This window comes from Polypterus senegalus, chromosome 7, assembly GCF_016835505.1.
Source record: "Polypterus senegalus isolate Bchr_013 chromosome 7, ASM1683550v1, whole genome shotgun sequence".
NCBI lineage: Eukaryota > Metazoa > Chordata > Cladistia > Polypteriformes > Polypteridae > Polypterus > Polypterus senegalus.
In genome coordinates, this window is record NC_053160.1 from 101,664,488 (window position 1) to 101,682,322 (window position 17,835).

A 17,835-nucleotide genomic window follows, 5' to 3' on the forward strand; every position below is an offset into this window, starting at 1 on the left:
CCGTCCAACCACAACCGGGTCACCGCTTGCAGCATTACCAGCTGTGTATGCTGGGCGGGCAGTGAAACGCCCCCCTCCGCTCCATCCAACCTGCGTCCAGTCAGGAGCAGTAGCTGCGGCGGCGTAGTGGGCGGGTGAGTGAACCATCGTCCTGCACATGCGCGATAGCAGTGGCTATGGACCACAGGTCACCGGTTGCCGCCGGGAGCCGGCAGAGGGACACTACACTGCGTGAGCAGCGAAATCACTCCCCTCCAGACACCTCGAGGTCGAAGATGACGGAGCGGCAGTTACTGAGGTGCATGCGTCGCAGCTGTGGCCTTGTTCATAAGTCATAGGTTGGATGTCCGTAACCTGGGGATTACCTGTACTATAATTAAATCCTCTCGGGGTGAGTAAATACAGGATACTTTGGGATGATAGTTAAACAAAGAAAAAAATTAAAGTAAAATAACACCGCTGTTAATGGAGCTCTGTCCTAGACTTCCATCTCTGACAACGGACGAGACAAAACTTCAAAGATGTATGACTTCAACAAACTTACTATTAGAAATGAGTAAATCATAAAAACATAAGACACTTGATAAGCATGACGAAACTACTTAGCCCATTAAGCTTTAGGGTGTTGTTTCCACTTCAAATATATGGTTCGCTCATGACAGTTTATGTAGAAACGTTCAGACCTCTTTTTGAATGTAAACCATTTTTTGAGTCTTGAATGCATGTAGTGCCTGAAATACAAGGATTATGGAGGACAAGGACGAGGCAGTGCAATGTTAAATTTGACATTACATTTTCATTTAGAGGGCGGCACGGTGGCGCAGTGGTAGTGCTGCTGCCTCGCAGTTAGGAGACCCAGGTTCACTTCCCGGGTCCTCCCTGTGTGGAGTTTGCATGTTCTCCCCATGTCTGCATGGGTTTCATCCCACAGTCCAAAGAAATGCAGATTAGGTGGATTGGTGATTCTAAATTGGCCCTAGTTTGTGTGTGTCCTGCAGTGGGTTGGCACCCTGCCTGGGATTGGTTCCTGGGATTGGCTCCAGCAGACCCCTGTGTTCGGATTCAGCAGGTTGGAAAATGGATGGATTTTCACTTAGTTTTAGTCACATTTTAATCATTTAATTATTGTTAGCTTTAGTCTAGTTTTAGTTGAGAAAAAGTAAATTAACTTTATTCGAGAAAAAGTACAATGGTTTTAATCGATTAAAAGTAAAAGTAAATTAGTCAAACTGTCAAAATCAGATGGATTTCTTATTTCACATATGAATATGCAAATAATATACTCTACCTCTAAGCCAGTGTTTCTCAAATAGTGGGGCGGGCCCCTCTGGGGGGGCACGTGGCTCCGTCAAGGGGGGTGCGTTTGACCTCGGGGAACATGCTTTTTTATTTTTCTATTTTGATTTTTTTTACTGTTCTAGAATAAAGTGCAATACTACTCCACTACTCCATATTTCTTTCTTTTTTTATTCTCTTATACGTTAATAAGGATACAGTGTTATGCAGAGGTGTACTTATAACAATTTTATAGACAAATGATACTATTTATAGTCGCGCGGGGGGCGAGATGGTTTCTTCTTCCTAGGGGGGGCATGACAGAAAATAATTGAGAAACACTGCTCTAAGCTAACATGCTACTAACATGTACGCTAATGATTCAAACCACATGTAGTGATTGTTGAACATAAAATGAAGCGTAGATGTAGAAAGGATTTACTCCAAAAGATCTTGGTCAGATAATGGCAGCTCTGGTCTGTCATCACAGTTTTATGACCCTCAACATGCCTTAGTTATGCTGCTGTAAGATTTTACCAAAAAAAATGTATATGACATAAGAGCTTTCACTACATTCTTCACATTTTAGGGGTTATGTTTATAAACATTAGCTTGCCCTCAAAAACCAAATGAATAACCCAAATTTTGTGTTTGCATATTCATATTCAGCAGTGAAGCAATGCTGTTTTGTCATAATGTACATGTACATATCGTATTAATTGGGGGATGCACTTCAAGCACTTGCGGTGGGCTGGCGTCCTGCCTGGGATTTGTTCCTGCCTTGCACCCTATGTTGGCTGGGATTGGCTCCAGCAGACCCCCGTGACCCTGTGTTAGGATATAGCGGGTTGGAAAATGACTGACTGACTGACTTCAGGCACTGAAATTCTAAATACATTTTATGTTAGTATTAATAAATGAAGCAGCTAATTTCATCAATGATGGTAACAAGCCAAATAGTCACTTCATTTGAAACTTGCTTTGATTTTTAATTGCTATGACTGTTGTCGTCACTGCGACTGTGCCCTTATTTGTAAGTGGATGCGTGCGAGGTAAGTAAGTGTATATGTGTTCATTACAATCAAGGAACAAAGGCAAAGCTTCTTTTCCTTTATAGGGACTATGTAGGACACTGTAATAATAGCAATTAATAACCCAAAGGGATAAAACTGGCAGTAACAAAATCCTATTTTATGTCTGAGCTTTTTTTTATTAATAAGCATGCATTCCCCAATCGCATATTGAACTTCTTGAACACACAGCATTGTCAGACATGACTTCTGCTGTTTTTCTTTTCAACGTGTTGATGCAGTGCTGTATCATTGCTACTGTTCAGCCCTCATCATATGTAGTTTTTACTCACATATTTTTCACATATTATTGTTCCATCTGAAGTTATTCGTAGATTTGTGGTCACTTAAGAGTGCAGACATCCCTACTACCAGCATATGTAAAATAAACTAATGCACTTGGCACATTAGTATTAGCAGGGTGAATGAGAACCAGTGGTAATGTTATTGGCATGAATCTCAGGATGGTGCGCCTCTCGGCCCCTTTTCATATTTGTGATGTTCTTTCCTGTGAGCTTCATTCTACGTGACTTAAATTGGGTTTTATTTTCGTCAGCATTGTAATTATAGATGGTCGATATGTCTGACTGCTTTTTGCCCAAGAATCATGCTGGCCAACATAGTCGAGCAGAGTGGAGCAGGATTTCCTAATTGCACCCAAACTAGTGTTAGCCAATTACAAGCATTCATACAGGTTTTTAAAATCGCAACATTGCATTCATGTTCATTATGTGTTGGCGGACCACATCATGTATAATAGACATGTGTAAAGAGCTTCACATCACTCATTGCCCAATTGTCTGTTTGTAACATTTTCGTTTTGTTTATTTTTCTTTAACAATGATTTTAAAAGCATTTGGCTTAGTTTTCATCATTAATGGCTCATTTTTATTTAGTTTTTGTTCCGTTTTCACCACAGAAAAAATGTCATTAACAAGTACTTTTCATTTTATATTTTATCAACAAATTTAACACTGAGGTAGAGAAGTGCCACTTGGAACAAACTTTAGTTTGTCCAGTAGAAAAAGATAGCTCTTTGGGTGGACAAGGTTCAATGTGGGGAATCACACTCTTGAAATGTGTATCCATTTACAGTGCCACCTCAAACCAACAATGGCAACAAAACAGTAGAATCAACAACACAAAAATCAATTACAAGTAATAATTTTACACATAGCTTATATTAATGAATGTTATGTCAACAGAGATGAATGCAGCAGTTTGGTGAGGTGCTGTTTCTTCTCCTTTATAATCTTCTTCAGATGCCGTAGGAGTCTGCAGGACCTTAAAATGTGGAAGGTTATGGAGGGCAGCAATTCAAAGGTCTTCAGGGTTCAGCAAGTTAGCAACTGTGGTGTTCCTGTGTGTCTGGAGTGCAGTGATCTGTTTGGTGTCAGCATACCAGAGTGCAGTGACACTTTTCATAATTGTAATAATAATACTCATAATAAGTAAAAATAAAGTATATATAATTAGGCAATTTACATGAATTGAATTATTATTAAATATACATAGCATTTTGATGCACCGAAATTCACAGCTGCCCAGAAAAAAGAAATTCAGTTTAAAAAGTTTTGATGAATTGTAACAGTTCTTTCAAGGATCTATTTACACATTTGCCTTCACAGTCCATAATGAGGATTTCCAGCTAGCTCACACTTCAATTTTTTTTTTCTCTAGGTGGTAGGAACAGCGGTACTGCAGCTATGTATTCAAGCTATCAATGATCAGAAGAACTGCTCAGCCCTCAGTGGGACATCTCCATTGGTGACTGGCCTGTTGGTGGCACTTATTGGTATCTCCTTGGGTAGTAACAGTGGCTATCCTATCAATCCAGCCAGAGATCTTCCTCCCAGGATCTTCACTGCTATGGCAGGTTGGGGGACTACTGTTTTCAGGTATATGAGACTCTAAAGTGTGACTCTTTTCATTCTCCAGGTTCTTAGAGTGCTGTACTCACTAGTTCATAATTGCACCTTGTTTGGGATTTTTCTGAGAAACCAGTTGTGGAAATTTTGACACTGGGCCCATCTTCTGTTTTAATGTTTAGATAATGCTGTGTAAGATGAACACTATATGGTGCCTGACCCGACACAGATTCACACGGGAGGCATGGGTAAAATAAAATAACCATTTATTTTTCTTCAGCCACAACACAGTCCCAAGCACAGTATTCAAGTACACACCAAGCACTTTCTTTCTCTTGGCACCACCACTCCTCCTCAGCAAGCTTTGTCCTCCTCCCCCCCAACTCTTGCCACTGAGTGGTGGTCGCTAGCTCCCTTTTATTGGGTACCCGGAAGTGGTCCAGGTGCTTGATTGGCGACATCCAGGTGCACTGTTTTGTCTTGGTAGAGTTCTATATTACTCTACTTTACAATATTCTTTATTGTATAGCCTTTGTATTGTATTGCACTATATAACTTCCTCCCCACCTACATTTATAACCACAGGCAATTAGATGTAGTAAAAGACAAGCAGGAGTTAAGTTACACTTTAATGCATTATTGATAATATTCATAAAGAATAACACTAAGCAAAGTACAAGTGAATATTAGCAACCATACAACCTGATAAATGCTGATGTGTAATTTCAGGCAGTACACAGAGTTTTTTGTTGCTTGTCTCTAGGTAAGGCATCATTTTTAGTCAACTTTCTTTTCAGTTCATTGTGTGCGAGATGCTCCTTCATCAGATGGTGTCAGAAAGAGAGGACGGGGTAAAGAAACCAATAGGGCATCATGGTACTTAATGGTTTTTGATTTAAAACCAAACAGGCAACTTTAGACCAATAGAATTCTGGTTTGACACAATGGTTTCACACCTGCCCCCAATATCATTTGTTAAGGTGAAGCTTGCCAGCTAGGTAGTTGATCACCATTCCTTTGTCCTGCAGACAATCATTGCCAAACTGGTTTTAAGCACTTCCCCTGAATCTGTCATAAAATTACAAAGACTCAGGGGTTCTTAACCATCAAATCATTGCTGCTTTTATCAATAACGTAACACTAATATTGCATTGCGTTGTCTAAGTTACAAATAAAGACATACAAAATATTTATCAACTTATATACAAATTTCACACCACAACAAAGGGTAAGAATGTCACAATTGCAAAATCTCCAACTAGTGCAATTAAAGCAAGTTGTCCTTCTAAGGGCATCAAGTTACCTAAAAGAGCAAGAGCAAAAACTGTCTTGTCAGTCTCTTTAACAGTGGAAATGCCTGAATTATCAACACTATTCTTTAAAACCAGTTCTTTCAACCAATGATCAATGAGGGATTCTTAAGTCAGGTCCATAAGTATTTGGACAGTGATACAATGTTCATAAACTTGACCCTGTATGCCAACATGTATGTGATTGAAGTGTAGACTTTCCTTTTGAGTCAATTAGGAATGAGAGACATTTTTCTGCATAGCCCCCACCCCCCATTTCCAGGGGCTCAGAAGTATATGGGTATTTTACTTTCAAGGTGTTCCATAACTGTTAAACAAGTAAAATGTCTGCAACCGATTCCAAGTGTCGAATTTACATTATGACATCCAAAGAGCTATCCATGCAAATAAAAACAGTCCATCATCAGGCTGGGAAAATGAAACATACCCTTTAGAGAGATTGCCAAAACACAAAGAGTGGTCAGATCAACTATTTGGTATATTCTTAAAAAGAAGAAACACACTGGTGAAATCAGCAACACCCGAAGGTCTGGTAGACAACAGAAGACTTGAAGAAGATCCCCTTCACAACATTTAACCAAACAAAGAAAACTCTCATGTCATTGCCAAAGTCTACAATCAAGAGAAGACTTCATGAAAGTAAAGATAGAGGGTTTACCACAAGGTGTAAACAACTGGTAAACATAAAAAATTGGAAGGATAGATTAGACTTTGCCAGAAAACATTTTTAAAAGCATATCCAGTTCTAGAAACATTTTTTTGGAGAAAGGAAACTGAGATCAATATGCAGTATACCAGAATGTTGGAAGCGTATGGAGAAGAAAAGAAATGGCTCACGATTCAGTGAATACCACCTCACATGTGAAATATTGTGTAGGCAGTTTTATGGCATGATCACGAATGGCTATGACTGGAAGTCAGTAGTGTTTACTGATGATATGAATGCTGGCAGAAGTAGAAGGAAGAATTCTGAGATGTATAGGGCTATACTATTTGCTCAGTTTCAACCAAATGCTATAAAAGTGACAGGACAATGCATCAGAGATCAGATGGTCAATGAACCAAAATATACTGAGAAAGCAAACCAAATGCTTTTCAAAGCAAGGTAGTAGAAAACTCTTCAAAGGCCAAATCAGTTCAACTGACCTGAACCCAATTAGACATGCATTTCAATTGCTAAAGACAAAACTGATGGCAGAAAGTCAAATGAAAAAGTAGAAACTGAAGACAGCTGCAGGAAAGGCTTGGCAAAGTATCACTAGGGTGGAAATCTAGCACTTGGAAAAGGCCATGGGCTCCCGATTTCAGGTGGTCATTGACTGTAAAGGATTTTCAACCAAATATTGTAAATGATCATTATGATTGTGAGTTTCTCCAAATACTTTTGAGCCCCTAAAAATAGGGGGACATGTATAACAATGCCTGTCTTTTCCAAGCAGCTCAAACAATATTTTTGTTAATCCCCTTGAATTAAAGCTGAAAGTTTATACTTGAAAACTGTGTCACTGTCCAAATACTTATGGACCTCAGTGTATATTATTAGAATTTTGTATATAACTGATTTATTATGAATGTAACAAATTTACAAATGTCCGTGCTAGTGTCGTGGCAAAAAATTCATCGTCAGAAGGCTTTTTACCTAAAAATAAAGGCTATTAGGATTTGGGATAGACAGACAGAGTTTTAAGGCTTTATTGCAATAAATCAACACAAAAATAACAAGGACTCAACCCAATACGGCCAAATTGAGCTGAGCCCTGAACATTGCTGCAATCAAAGTTTTTATAACAATTTCTTATCATTTTGACCTTGTTCGATTAGCTCATTCTGCACATGGCTCTACTGTCTATTGTTTATTTCAGTTTCTGTTTTTCTTATTCCTGATTGGTTCTTCAACTGGGCAGATGTCCTCTATTCCATATTTGGTCTTTCATGGTGTCACTTCCTCCTCTTAGCCCCTCAAAGCTAAACTTTAATTAAAAAGAAATATTGTATATGCTTTCATTTAATCATTGCTTGGTATACTTGATTTGTCTTAATTTTTACACTAAAGCTAATTTCTAATATATTCTTCTAGTATTTTTGCTAAAGCCTGAATTTACTAAGATTTTCTCTTCATGCATTACAGTGTGATCTTGCTTACAGCAAAAGTCTTTTGTTGCCTTTCTGCTGATTCATCAACCCAGCTGGTTTCTTTACGTGCCTTCCAGAGCCATATTCTCTTTTGGTGCTTTCCTCCTACATTTTTCTGATGTCTGCTTTACGTATCAGACTGTAAATACGGCTTAAATTGTTTTTGACTGGGAGTAACATGAGGCACAAGTATTTGAATCAAGTTAACCTTTTCAAAACTTCACATTTTAATATCCAAATTCTTATTATAATACTTTTCCAATTTACCAAATGCTCTCACTTCTCCTAATTTTCTATATTTACGTCAATTATGCTTTCTTGATAATTTTACGAAATCCTACTGCTGCAAGGAATGAAACCCGTGCCAACTCAAAGTACTTAAATCGTGGTGTTGAATTTATTTTTAAGAAATTATTTCAAGTGAACTATGTTAATGCTGTTCCCGGATATATTTTTGTAATATACTCTTTCTCTGATCTTTAATTTATAGTCATCTTAATAACTACTTTGGCTTTCATATATTTATTTGCTGTACCTCCTAACAGTGGCACTGTCTTGATAAAAAATCTTCTCAATGTATCTCTATGAAAGAAATGCTTTGATTACAAAATCTCACTCACACTCGTTATGTGCTTGATTGCTTTATTGTGTCTCCCGATACCCACTATTTGGGTCCGGAGCTCACTTGCACTCACACTTGTCTCCGCACCTGTGGCTCATTTTTACTACCACTAAGAAATAACAGAGCTTATGCAGTCACTCACTCAATCACTCATTCCTTATTTGAGGTTGGGGCAATTAAAATATATATATGTGTGTCTGGCTACACTTCACCTAGCTGCTTTTTGCTATTTAATGGTGCAACCCTAATTATTGTTTTTCATTGTTATTTCTAATTTGGTCACAAAATCAGTTTCACCCACTGTACTCAAATGCTCTTCCTGTTCCGTTTCTTTCCACTCATTTCTCTATTTGTACTTTAAATCCTATTTTCCTTCTATTACTGGGAGCTCATGTGATATACCCGACGGTGGCGCCGGTGGGATTTTATTCTCTGCCTCTCTGTCAGTAAAGCACCGATTCACTCTTTCTAGTGTTGTGTCTCTTCTTATTGCTTCCCCCATAAACACTTGCATTATGTTTAATTCTGCTTTTCTCTTGCCCTCTCTCTTTTTTCGCTAACATTTTATAATTATTTATGTGATTTATCATTTCTTCACACAGTTCCAGATGAAATGAATCTTTTTGGGGCCAGCGGATTTGAAAACCTTTTGTTTTCTTATGCCATTTCTGAGATCATTTTTCAATGAGTTCTTTGTGGAGGGGATCGTTATGCCCCAATATATCCACGGGCAAATTGCTCGCATTCATTTTAACTCCCTGTAGCCGTGGGTTTCCTATTGCTAATCTTCAGAATCCTTTCTTGTGCCATAAATTTTGCTGCATAACTTTTACACAATCTACAACCACAGTAATAAATCTATACTATCTTTCTCCTGAGTCTCAACCTTCCAGTATTTGCACAGCAATTTTCCTGTAATTTGATCTACAACTACTGCTATTTTTCTTGTTTCTCTTCAATAATCTGTAATATTTTATTTCTCCTCCACTGTTATGTATATACAGGTGCCGGTCATAAAATTAGAATATCATGACAAAGTTGATTTATTTCAGTAATTCCATTCAAAAAGTGAAACTTGTATATTAGATTCATTCATTACACACAGACTGATGTATTTCAAATGTTTATTTCTTTTAATTTTGATGATTATAACTGACAACTAATGAAAGTCCCAAATTCAGTATCTCGGAAAATTAGAGTATCAATTAAGACCAATGCAAAAAAAGGATTTTTAGAAATGTTGGCCAAATCAAAAGGTATGAACATGAAAAGTATGAGCATGTACAACACTCAATATTTAGTTGGGGCTCCTTTGGTCTGGATTACTATAGCAAAGCGGTGTGGCATGGAGTCGATCAGTCTGTGGCACTGCTCAGGTGTTTTGAGAGCCGATGTTGCTCTGATAGTGGCCATCAGCTCTTCTGAATTTTTGAGTCTGGTGTATTGCATCTTCACAATACCCCGTAGATTTTCTATGGGGTTAAGGTCAGGCGAGTTTGCTGGCCAATCAAGAACAGGGATACCAACCATGGTCCTTAAACCAGGTACTGGTAGTTTTGGCACTTTGTGCAGGTGCCAAGTCCTGTTGGAAAATGAAACCAGCATCTCCATAAAGTTTGTCAGCAGCAGGAAGCATGAAGTGCTCTAAAACTTCCTGGTAGACGGCTGCGTTGACCTTGAACCTCAGAAAACACAATGGACCAACACCAGCCGATGACATGGCACCCCAAACCATCACTGACTGTGGAAACTTTACACTGGACCTCAAGCAATGTGGATTCTGTGCCTCTCCTCTCTTCCTCCAGACTCTGGGACCTTGATTTCCAAAGGAAATGCAAAATTTACTTTCATCAGAGAACATAACTTTGGACCACACAGCAGCAGTTTTGTCTTTAGCCCAGCCGAGACGCTTCTAATGCTGTCTCTTGTTCAAGAGTGGCTTGACACAAGGAATGCGACAGCTGAAACCCATGTCTTGCATATGTCTGTGCGTGGTGGTTCTTGAAGCACTGACTCCAGCTGCAGTCCACTCTTTGTGAATCTCCCCCACAGTTTTGAATGGGTTTTGTTTCCCAATCCTTTCCAGGGTGCGGTCAATGGTCGTCTTTTGGACAACTGTCAAGTCAGCAGTCTTCCCCATGATTGTGTAGCTTACAGAACTAGACTGAGAGACCATTTAAAGGCTTTTGCAGGTGTTTTGAGTTAATTAGCTGATTAGAGTGTGGCACCAGGTGTCTTCAATATTGAACCTTTTCACAATATTCTAATTTTCCGAGATACCGAATTTGGGACTTTCATTAGTTGTCAGTTATAATCATTAAAATTAATAGAAATAAACATTTGAAATACATCAGTCTGTGTGTAATGAATGAATCTAATTTACAAGTTTCACTTTTTGAATGGAATTACTGAAATAAATCAACTTTGTCATGATATTCTAATTTTATGACCGGCACCTGTATTTATCTATTTTTAGCTTTTCTTTTATTCTCCTCCGAATACACGTTGTAAAGATGTTCAATCCTATTCTGTCTTTTTTCCTGCTCTACTGCTCCTCCCACCAGGTGAAATTTATTTACAGCTACTTTTATATGCTTAGGTTTCTCTATTTTTCTTCAGAGCAATATAATTATTTTACACACAAAAAGTTATACTCCCTTTTTAAGTATATATATACTTCATACATTCCCTATAATTCGCACTCGTACTCAGTCACACCTTTTAGCACCTAGTGTGCTAACCCCAGTGCCCTGTTCTTGCCCTATACTGGTTGTTGTACCTCTGTACCATACACTCTTTTTCCAATCTGCACCTGTGTGCTTTACACGCCGTGTCACTTTTTTAAGGCGCTCCAAGCATTCTGTGCACCTGTACGTGCTTCAACAATTGCCACGATGCTTTTTTCTAAAAAAGCGCTCCATTCACACAGCACTTGAGTACATAGCACTTGTGTGCCTCCCTAACTTACCCAAAGGTAAAATAAAGCTGAAATAAAAAAGATAAAATAATAAACAAAAAGTTCTATTCCCTTATCTGTCCCTTAAAACTAGCACACTCAATCCACCTTTTCCATCGAGCAGCCCTTCCCCTTGCTCTCCCTATTGGCAAGCTGGAAGCGGTACCTAAACAGGAATTTCACCTATCATGTCAGACTCCTGTCTCTACTCCAGGGCGGTAATGATAGGCCTCCAATCGTACCTCAACTGACTCTTTTACTGAGGCACAATCAGAAGGAACTGCCGTTTGCTTTTCCAAAAGATTGGCTCCTCTCGAGACAAGCGGGAATTTTACGACATCCTGTTCGTCTCACTGGAGAACATACAGCCACAACAAAAGATACCAATTCAGGAATTTCATACCTATTTATACACCCTTTATATTCAATAGGCTTTCAAGCACTACCCGTTACAAGTGCAGCCCCCCATCGTCCATCCACCGGTCCAGAGCGTCCTACTTACTGCACCGTGCAGCCCTCTGTCATCCACTTATCGGTTCAGAGCGTCTTATTTACTGCACCCATCATTCATACACACACAAGCTGTACAGTCTCCACACATTCCATTTAAGTCTGTCTGTTCATCCCTTATTCCTGCCTGTTCATTTTAGAAAGGCCAAATGCTGCTTGTCTCCGTTGGAGGGGCAGATGCTCTCTGAAACTTTACACAAATTAGTTTAGCGAAAATATCGCTTAGGCCTACCTTATAGGTGGTCACCATTTGTGCCAGTTTCGTAGAGCATCGCCCCTGCCGCTGGATTCACGCAGGTGCTGTTATTCTATCACGTGTTCGGGGTCACCAATATGTCGTGGCGAAAAAGGAGGACTTGGGATAGACAGACAGAGTTTTAAAGCTTTATTGCAATAAAGCTTTAAAACTATGTCTGTCTATCCTGAGTCCTAATAGCCTTTATTTTCAGGTAAAAAGCCTTCGGATGATGAATTTTTCGCCACAACACTAGATCCACTTCAATTCTAACATTTGAAACAGATGTGCAATAACTGAATCAATGTTGCACACTGATCATGAGTACAGATGGAATGAGTGATTACATCTATATATACTAGGGGGCTTGCCCCCTGCTTGTTTCGCTCGAAAACTCCCTCGCATCCCCCTCCCCGGGCACGCTATGCTCCAGCCACTTCACGTCCCTGCTGCTAGCGTTGTCAAGGGGATTGCTGAACTCACGCTGAGGAGATGCGGTCTGATCAGCTGCTGTCTTTCTGCTGGTGCTGCCAAGTTGCGTGTTCTGCTTGTCACGCTGCGTGTCAATCATTTAAAAGCCTGTACAGCAGCTGTCCTTTTGTCTCACTGCCTTGTCTTGTGTGACGTTAAAGTGTCTCTTGCGGGACATCAAATTGTCTTCCGAGAAGATCAAGTATCGTCTCCTTCCAAGATTTTTTTTTTTATAATAGAGAGATATTTTATATCATGTGATCATATGAACAGAATGCAACTCAAGGACATTTTGCTTGCAAATACACAAAGATTTGCATTCTGTGAAACAATATTATGTACCATATGCCTTAAAACACTTAATAGAAATATATTTTTTCATTATTTTTAATTAATATTTTTTATTAAGATAGAACCGTGTATTACACTGAATATCATTTGGCAAATTCCTTTTCCGGTCTGTATGTAGTGGAGTGATACATAGTGGGAGAGAGATAACTAGAATGCTATCGCCAAATTGCTTTACAATAAAAGAAGAAGAAAAAACATACAATTAACATAAATAGAAATAAAATAAAATAAATGAACATAAATAAAGTAAATAAATAGATGTAAGATTACATAATCACAATGAGGAAACCATCAGTATTACTGAAGGACACGGAAAGCAAGTGAATAGAAATGAGTCTTTAATCTTGTTTTGAACAGTTCAATTGTAGACAACTCCTTTATGTAATGAGGTAAAGAGTTCCACAGGTGAGGAGCAGCAGCTGCAAAAGCCCTGCCCCCCTTAGTTTTAAACGAGTGACAACAAGAGACAACTGACCAGAAGATCTAAGCACTCTAGGTGGCTGGTGTAAAGCACACAATTCAGATAAATAGGCAGTAGCAAGCCCATATAAAGATTTAAAAACTAGCAACAAGATTTTAAAATCAATTCAAAAACTGACAGGCAGCCAGTGTAAAGAAGCTAATATTGGAGAGACAGAATCAGACTTGCCTCAACCGCAAAGCGAGCGGCAGCATTCTGGACCAACTGTAATCTGCGTATCAGGGATTTGCTAATCCCAGAATACAGCGAGTTGCAGTAATCAAGGTGACAAAAGATAAAAGCATGACAGTATTAACTGTCTGATAGTAAACTAATGCATTTGTCCATTTTGTCAAAAATAAAGCACAGCATCTTGATCCACTTCATTTCCAAATTGTTTTATATTTTTTAGTTATTAACAACATGATATTCTACATTTGGTAAATGGGGCCTCTTGACTGCTTTTTGTATGCTGATTTGCTCCCTTTTGCTGTATCATGATGCCTGATGGCAGCAGGAGTACAAGAGAAATAAGTGCCTGTGAACTCTGCTGAATAATTCATGTTCTAAAAGCAGGAAGAAACAATACACTGAGGGCAAAGGATAAAGAAATATACAAGAAAACACTACAGAAATGTTTTTATACTAAATCTCAAACAACTGTCTCAGTTCAATCAGTCTCTGTCTGAGCTATAAAGAAGACATGAAGGTCTCTAAACATAAACATACACAAACAGGAAAAATGTTTATTAAATAATTTAAGCCATGGCATGCAGCTTCTGAAACTATTTCTTACATAAAATAAATTAGGACCATTTTCACAGGTAGCTAAACTATTAATATATTTGTCAATGTACCATATTTTACATTAATTATAATGCTAGATTTAGTTTTCCCCAAGATTGCAAAGTTCCCATATTTTCTGATAAAATAATTTTGCATCTGGATCTTACATGTTCATCTCGACTTACTGTACTCACAAAATTAAATACCCACCATGCAAAGGTTCTCTAAAGAAATGACATTCATTGTTTTTATATCTGTTCATCCATTCATTCCCAATAGGAAGAAAAAAATCTGACTTGGCTGTCACAGTCACTGTGAGGCATTATGCAGGCATATTGCTCTAGTTATAGAGGAAACCCTTGACACACTTCTGCTGAATTCTTTTTTTGGCTGAAAGTATTCAGTGTTAATGTGTCAGAATGAATATGTGCAGCATTGTTCATAATGACACTATTTTGTTTTCATTGAATTATATTCTATTGTTTTAATTTTATATCTAAGTTATGGGGGAATACAGTACTATAGAAAAGAGGACCAGTTCCAATTAACATAAGTTGAATGCGTTTTAGATTTGTGAGGAGCATAACCAGAACAAACATACGAGAACACAGGCAGACTCCATAAAGGCAATGTCCAGGTCAAGGATTAAAATACTACTGCATGCTCTACTGTGTCAAACTATCTGGAATTAATTTTGTGTAGGCAGAGTTCCACAAAATAAACTGAAGAGTATGATTTCTGGCCCTTACTTAAACATCTTGTTAAACTTAACTCACAATAATGCTGTGAAATTAGAGAAACAATCTATGGCTTATATATAGATGCTTGGTATCTGAAAATTGTTACTTTTACTTTCTAAGTTTTTATCATTTGAAAGGCTACTTAATTGTATTTTATTAAGAGAACAAAAATCTCTCTTCCATTGGATTCAGTCCCTGTCTAGTGAAAGAACTACTCATCCTCCCTTGCCTAACTTGTTTCTCCAATCATTAATTTCTTATTCAAAGCCTGTGGTCACCAGAACCTTTTGTGTTCTTTAATTGTGATCCTTGTTGCAAGGGCTTAAATGAGAAGAGCTGACTAAACTATACATCTTATATGTATTTTGCATTTTCTCTCTACAGTGCAGGAAATAACTGGTGGTGGATCCCTGTTGTTGCACCAATGTTTGGCAGTGTGATTGGAGTCCTAATCTACAAAGTGTTCATTGAAATGCATCACCCTTCAGTTGAGCAGCAGAAGAAACATATTAAAGAAAAAAGCCCAAGTACAGATCTTTCTCTTTGCTTTTGAAGAATAAAAAATAACTTTTTGACATGTGTACAGGGGAGTAGTCCATATGCACAAGTCACAGAACAGAGTGTCATATAAAAGCAGAAAATGTGCTCTTACAGCATTTCTTTTCAAAAATTGTAAAATAATAAATTCTACAAAAATACTATGGAAAGGCCTGGAATAATGATAAATATTATAGCATTCTCTTTTTTTCTGATGTATTTAATAAATAAGCAAATAAACACAAAAATAAATTACAAGCTTTAAAAAAGAGTCTAGGAGTTTAAGTACGTAATTAATTCAAATAATGTTTAGTCAGTTAGCATTACGAGGAGTTTATAATGATTAAGAGCAATTCCCCTCTAAAACAGCACATTCAGGCATTACTTTCGGGGAGCTGTGATCCTTCCCACAGTGGATGCCACAGTTGTTTTTTGTGGAGCTCCAATATGCTGAGTTGGGGGCTTCTTCTTCGACACTTGTGGCTTTGTTTTGCTCCGGAATGCTTTATTTGGGTCAAATTGGTTTAGGGCTGATACTCCAGTCTGTAATTCACAAGTTGATGTTAGGGGTTGGTAAAGACATGACCACTGCTGCAAGACAGCAAGAAAAGAAAAGAACAAAATGCTGGAGTTAATATGCAAAGCTCTGTTCATTAAGTAGAATCAAAGAATAATTACAGTAAACATGACATTTACCAAACAAATGTAGTTAATATTATAAAATATTAACACAAAATTAGATAAACACGATTAATGTTATATCTGGTAACATGTTGAATATAACTTATACACTGTTCATGAAATTCAGTTCATCTGAGTTCTTATTGTTGTCTCTGTATCCGTGAAAAAATACCAATATTTCAAATTCCCTACTGCTCTCTTAAAATACCTTGTGTTGCTGTAGGTGTGGTGGTGTGCATACAATAAATACAAATTGACTTATACAACTGATAACGTATGCTCACTATGGGCATTTCAATCCTCAGGTGTGGACCTAAAGTGAGTGCAAATAATTCCTGAATTCCAAATGATGCCAACTGTGCTTCTCCTTTATTAAAATGGTCAAATGAACACCAACATGTGGGTCTTGTACAACATAAGCTAAAACTGTACCCTGTAGTCTTTGGCAAACAGTATAACAGTAAAAGGGGAACCCTCAATTATCCAAGCATGAAATTCTCAGGTAGGATGAAGCCAAATTATAAGCTTTTACTTATCATGAAGAGGCAAATCTTTAGTTTTCAGTAACTTTTGATGTGGAATGCAAGTTGTGGAAATGTTTTAGGATATGGTGAGGAAGAAAGCTATAATATATCAACATGAAAGAAACAATTTGTATTGTGATTATGAGAGAGGAAAGATTGGAGCTTCCCACCTAAATAAATAAGATAGTAGTGGTGTACTTAGTCTTTGTCTAATTCAAGTTACATTTTTTGCTTATTATGTGTACATATTGCAAGAGAAAACTTTTACTTGCATGTCTCCTTAGAACAGTGATTATGATACAATTCCAACAAAGACACACACATGCACACACACATATACACACAAAGGTATACATAGGGCTATTCAAATAACCTTACAATTTGGGAACAGAAACTGCCTTTTGTTAGACGGAAAGAGTACGAAATGAAGCCATGCAGGATGGTTGAGGCCTTTAATTATATACTTTTTGCCATTCTAAGGCAATTTGTATTGTATAGTGACTGTATGAACAGAAAGAATCTATATTGTCTTCACCGCTGACTGCAGGGCTTCACAATCTTCAGCAGCAGGTGCCATTCCAGGATTTTATGCAACCATTGAGGATGGACTCTACCCTGTACCTGAGGAAGTTAGTGAGTACAAATGAGGATATCTGATCTTTCCTCAGAAATCTGAGAAAGTAGAAGCAAGGGTGAGCCTTCTTAACAACAGCCGAAATGTACCCACTTCTGTTCATGATTGATGATAATGCTAAGGAATGTAAATCTGCTTACCCTCTCAACACTATTCCCTCCAATTCAGATGGGAATGTTGTCTACCTTCTGCTTTCTAAATTCAATGATCAATACCCTGGGTTTGCAGATATTATGGGTGAAATTTTCATTCTGCATTACTTTATCAGCAGGAACCCCTCTTATTGAGATGGCGAGCGCCTGGTGGCCGGGCCTGCACCCATGGGCTCGGCCGGGCACAGCCCAAGAGGTAACGTGGGTCCTCCTCCCCATGGGCTCACCACCTATGGGAGGGGCCATGGAGGTTGGGTGCAACGTGAGTTGGGTGGTGGCGAGGCGGGACCTTGGCGGTCTGATCCTCGGCTACAGAAACTGGCTCTTGGGACGTGGAATGTCACCTCTCTGAAGGGGAAGGAGCCTGAGCTAGTGCGCGAGGTCGAGAGGTTCCGCTAGATATAGTCGGACTCACCTCGACGCACAGCTTGGACTCTGGAACCAATCTCCTTGAGAGGGGCTGGACTCTCTACCACTCTGGAGTTGCCCCCGGTGAGAGGCGCCGAGCAGGTGTGGGCAT

The 17,835-nt window shown here is 38.5% G+C and overlaps 2 protein-coding genes across 2 annotated transcripts in view; one reads left to right on the forward strand and one right to left on the reverse strand.

Moving 5' to 3' along the window:
* The window catches only part of aqp7 (aquaporin 7), a 157,133-nt gene extending 141,793 nt beyond the window's left edge, over positions 1 to 15,340 (forward strand). Inside the window, exons 5-6 of the mRNA XM_039757955.1 lie at positions 4,026 to 4,243; positions 15,172 to 15,340. Of these exons, the coding sequence (XP_039613889.1) occupies positions 4,026 to 4,243; positions 15,172 to 15,340 (387 nt within the window). The remainder of the gene's footprint in view (positions 1 to 4,025; positions 4,244 to 15,171) is intronic.
* Positions 14,484 to 17,835, reverse strand: part of tpgs2 (tubulin polyglutamylase complex subunit 2) — a 163,271-nt gene continuing 159,919 nt past the window's right edge. The window contains exon 7 of the mRNA XM_039759110.1: positions 14,484 to 15,915. Within this exon, the coding sequence (XP_039615044.1) occupies positions 15,706 to 15,915 (210 nt within the window). The 3' untranslated portion in view covers positions 14,484 to 15,705. The remainder of the gene's footprint in view (positions 15,916 to 17,835) is intronic.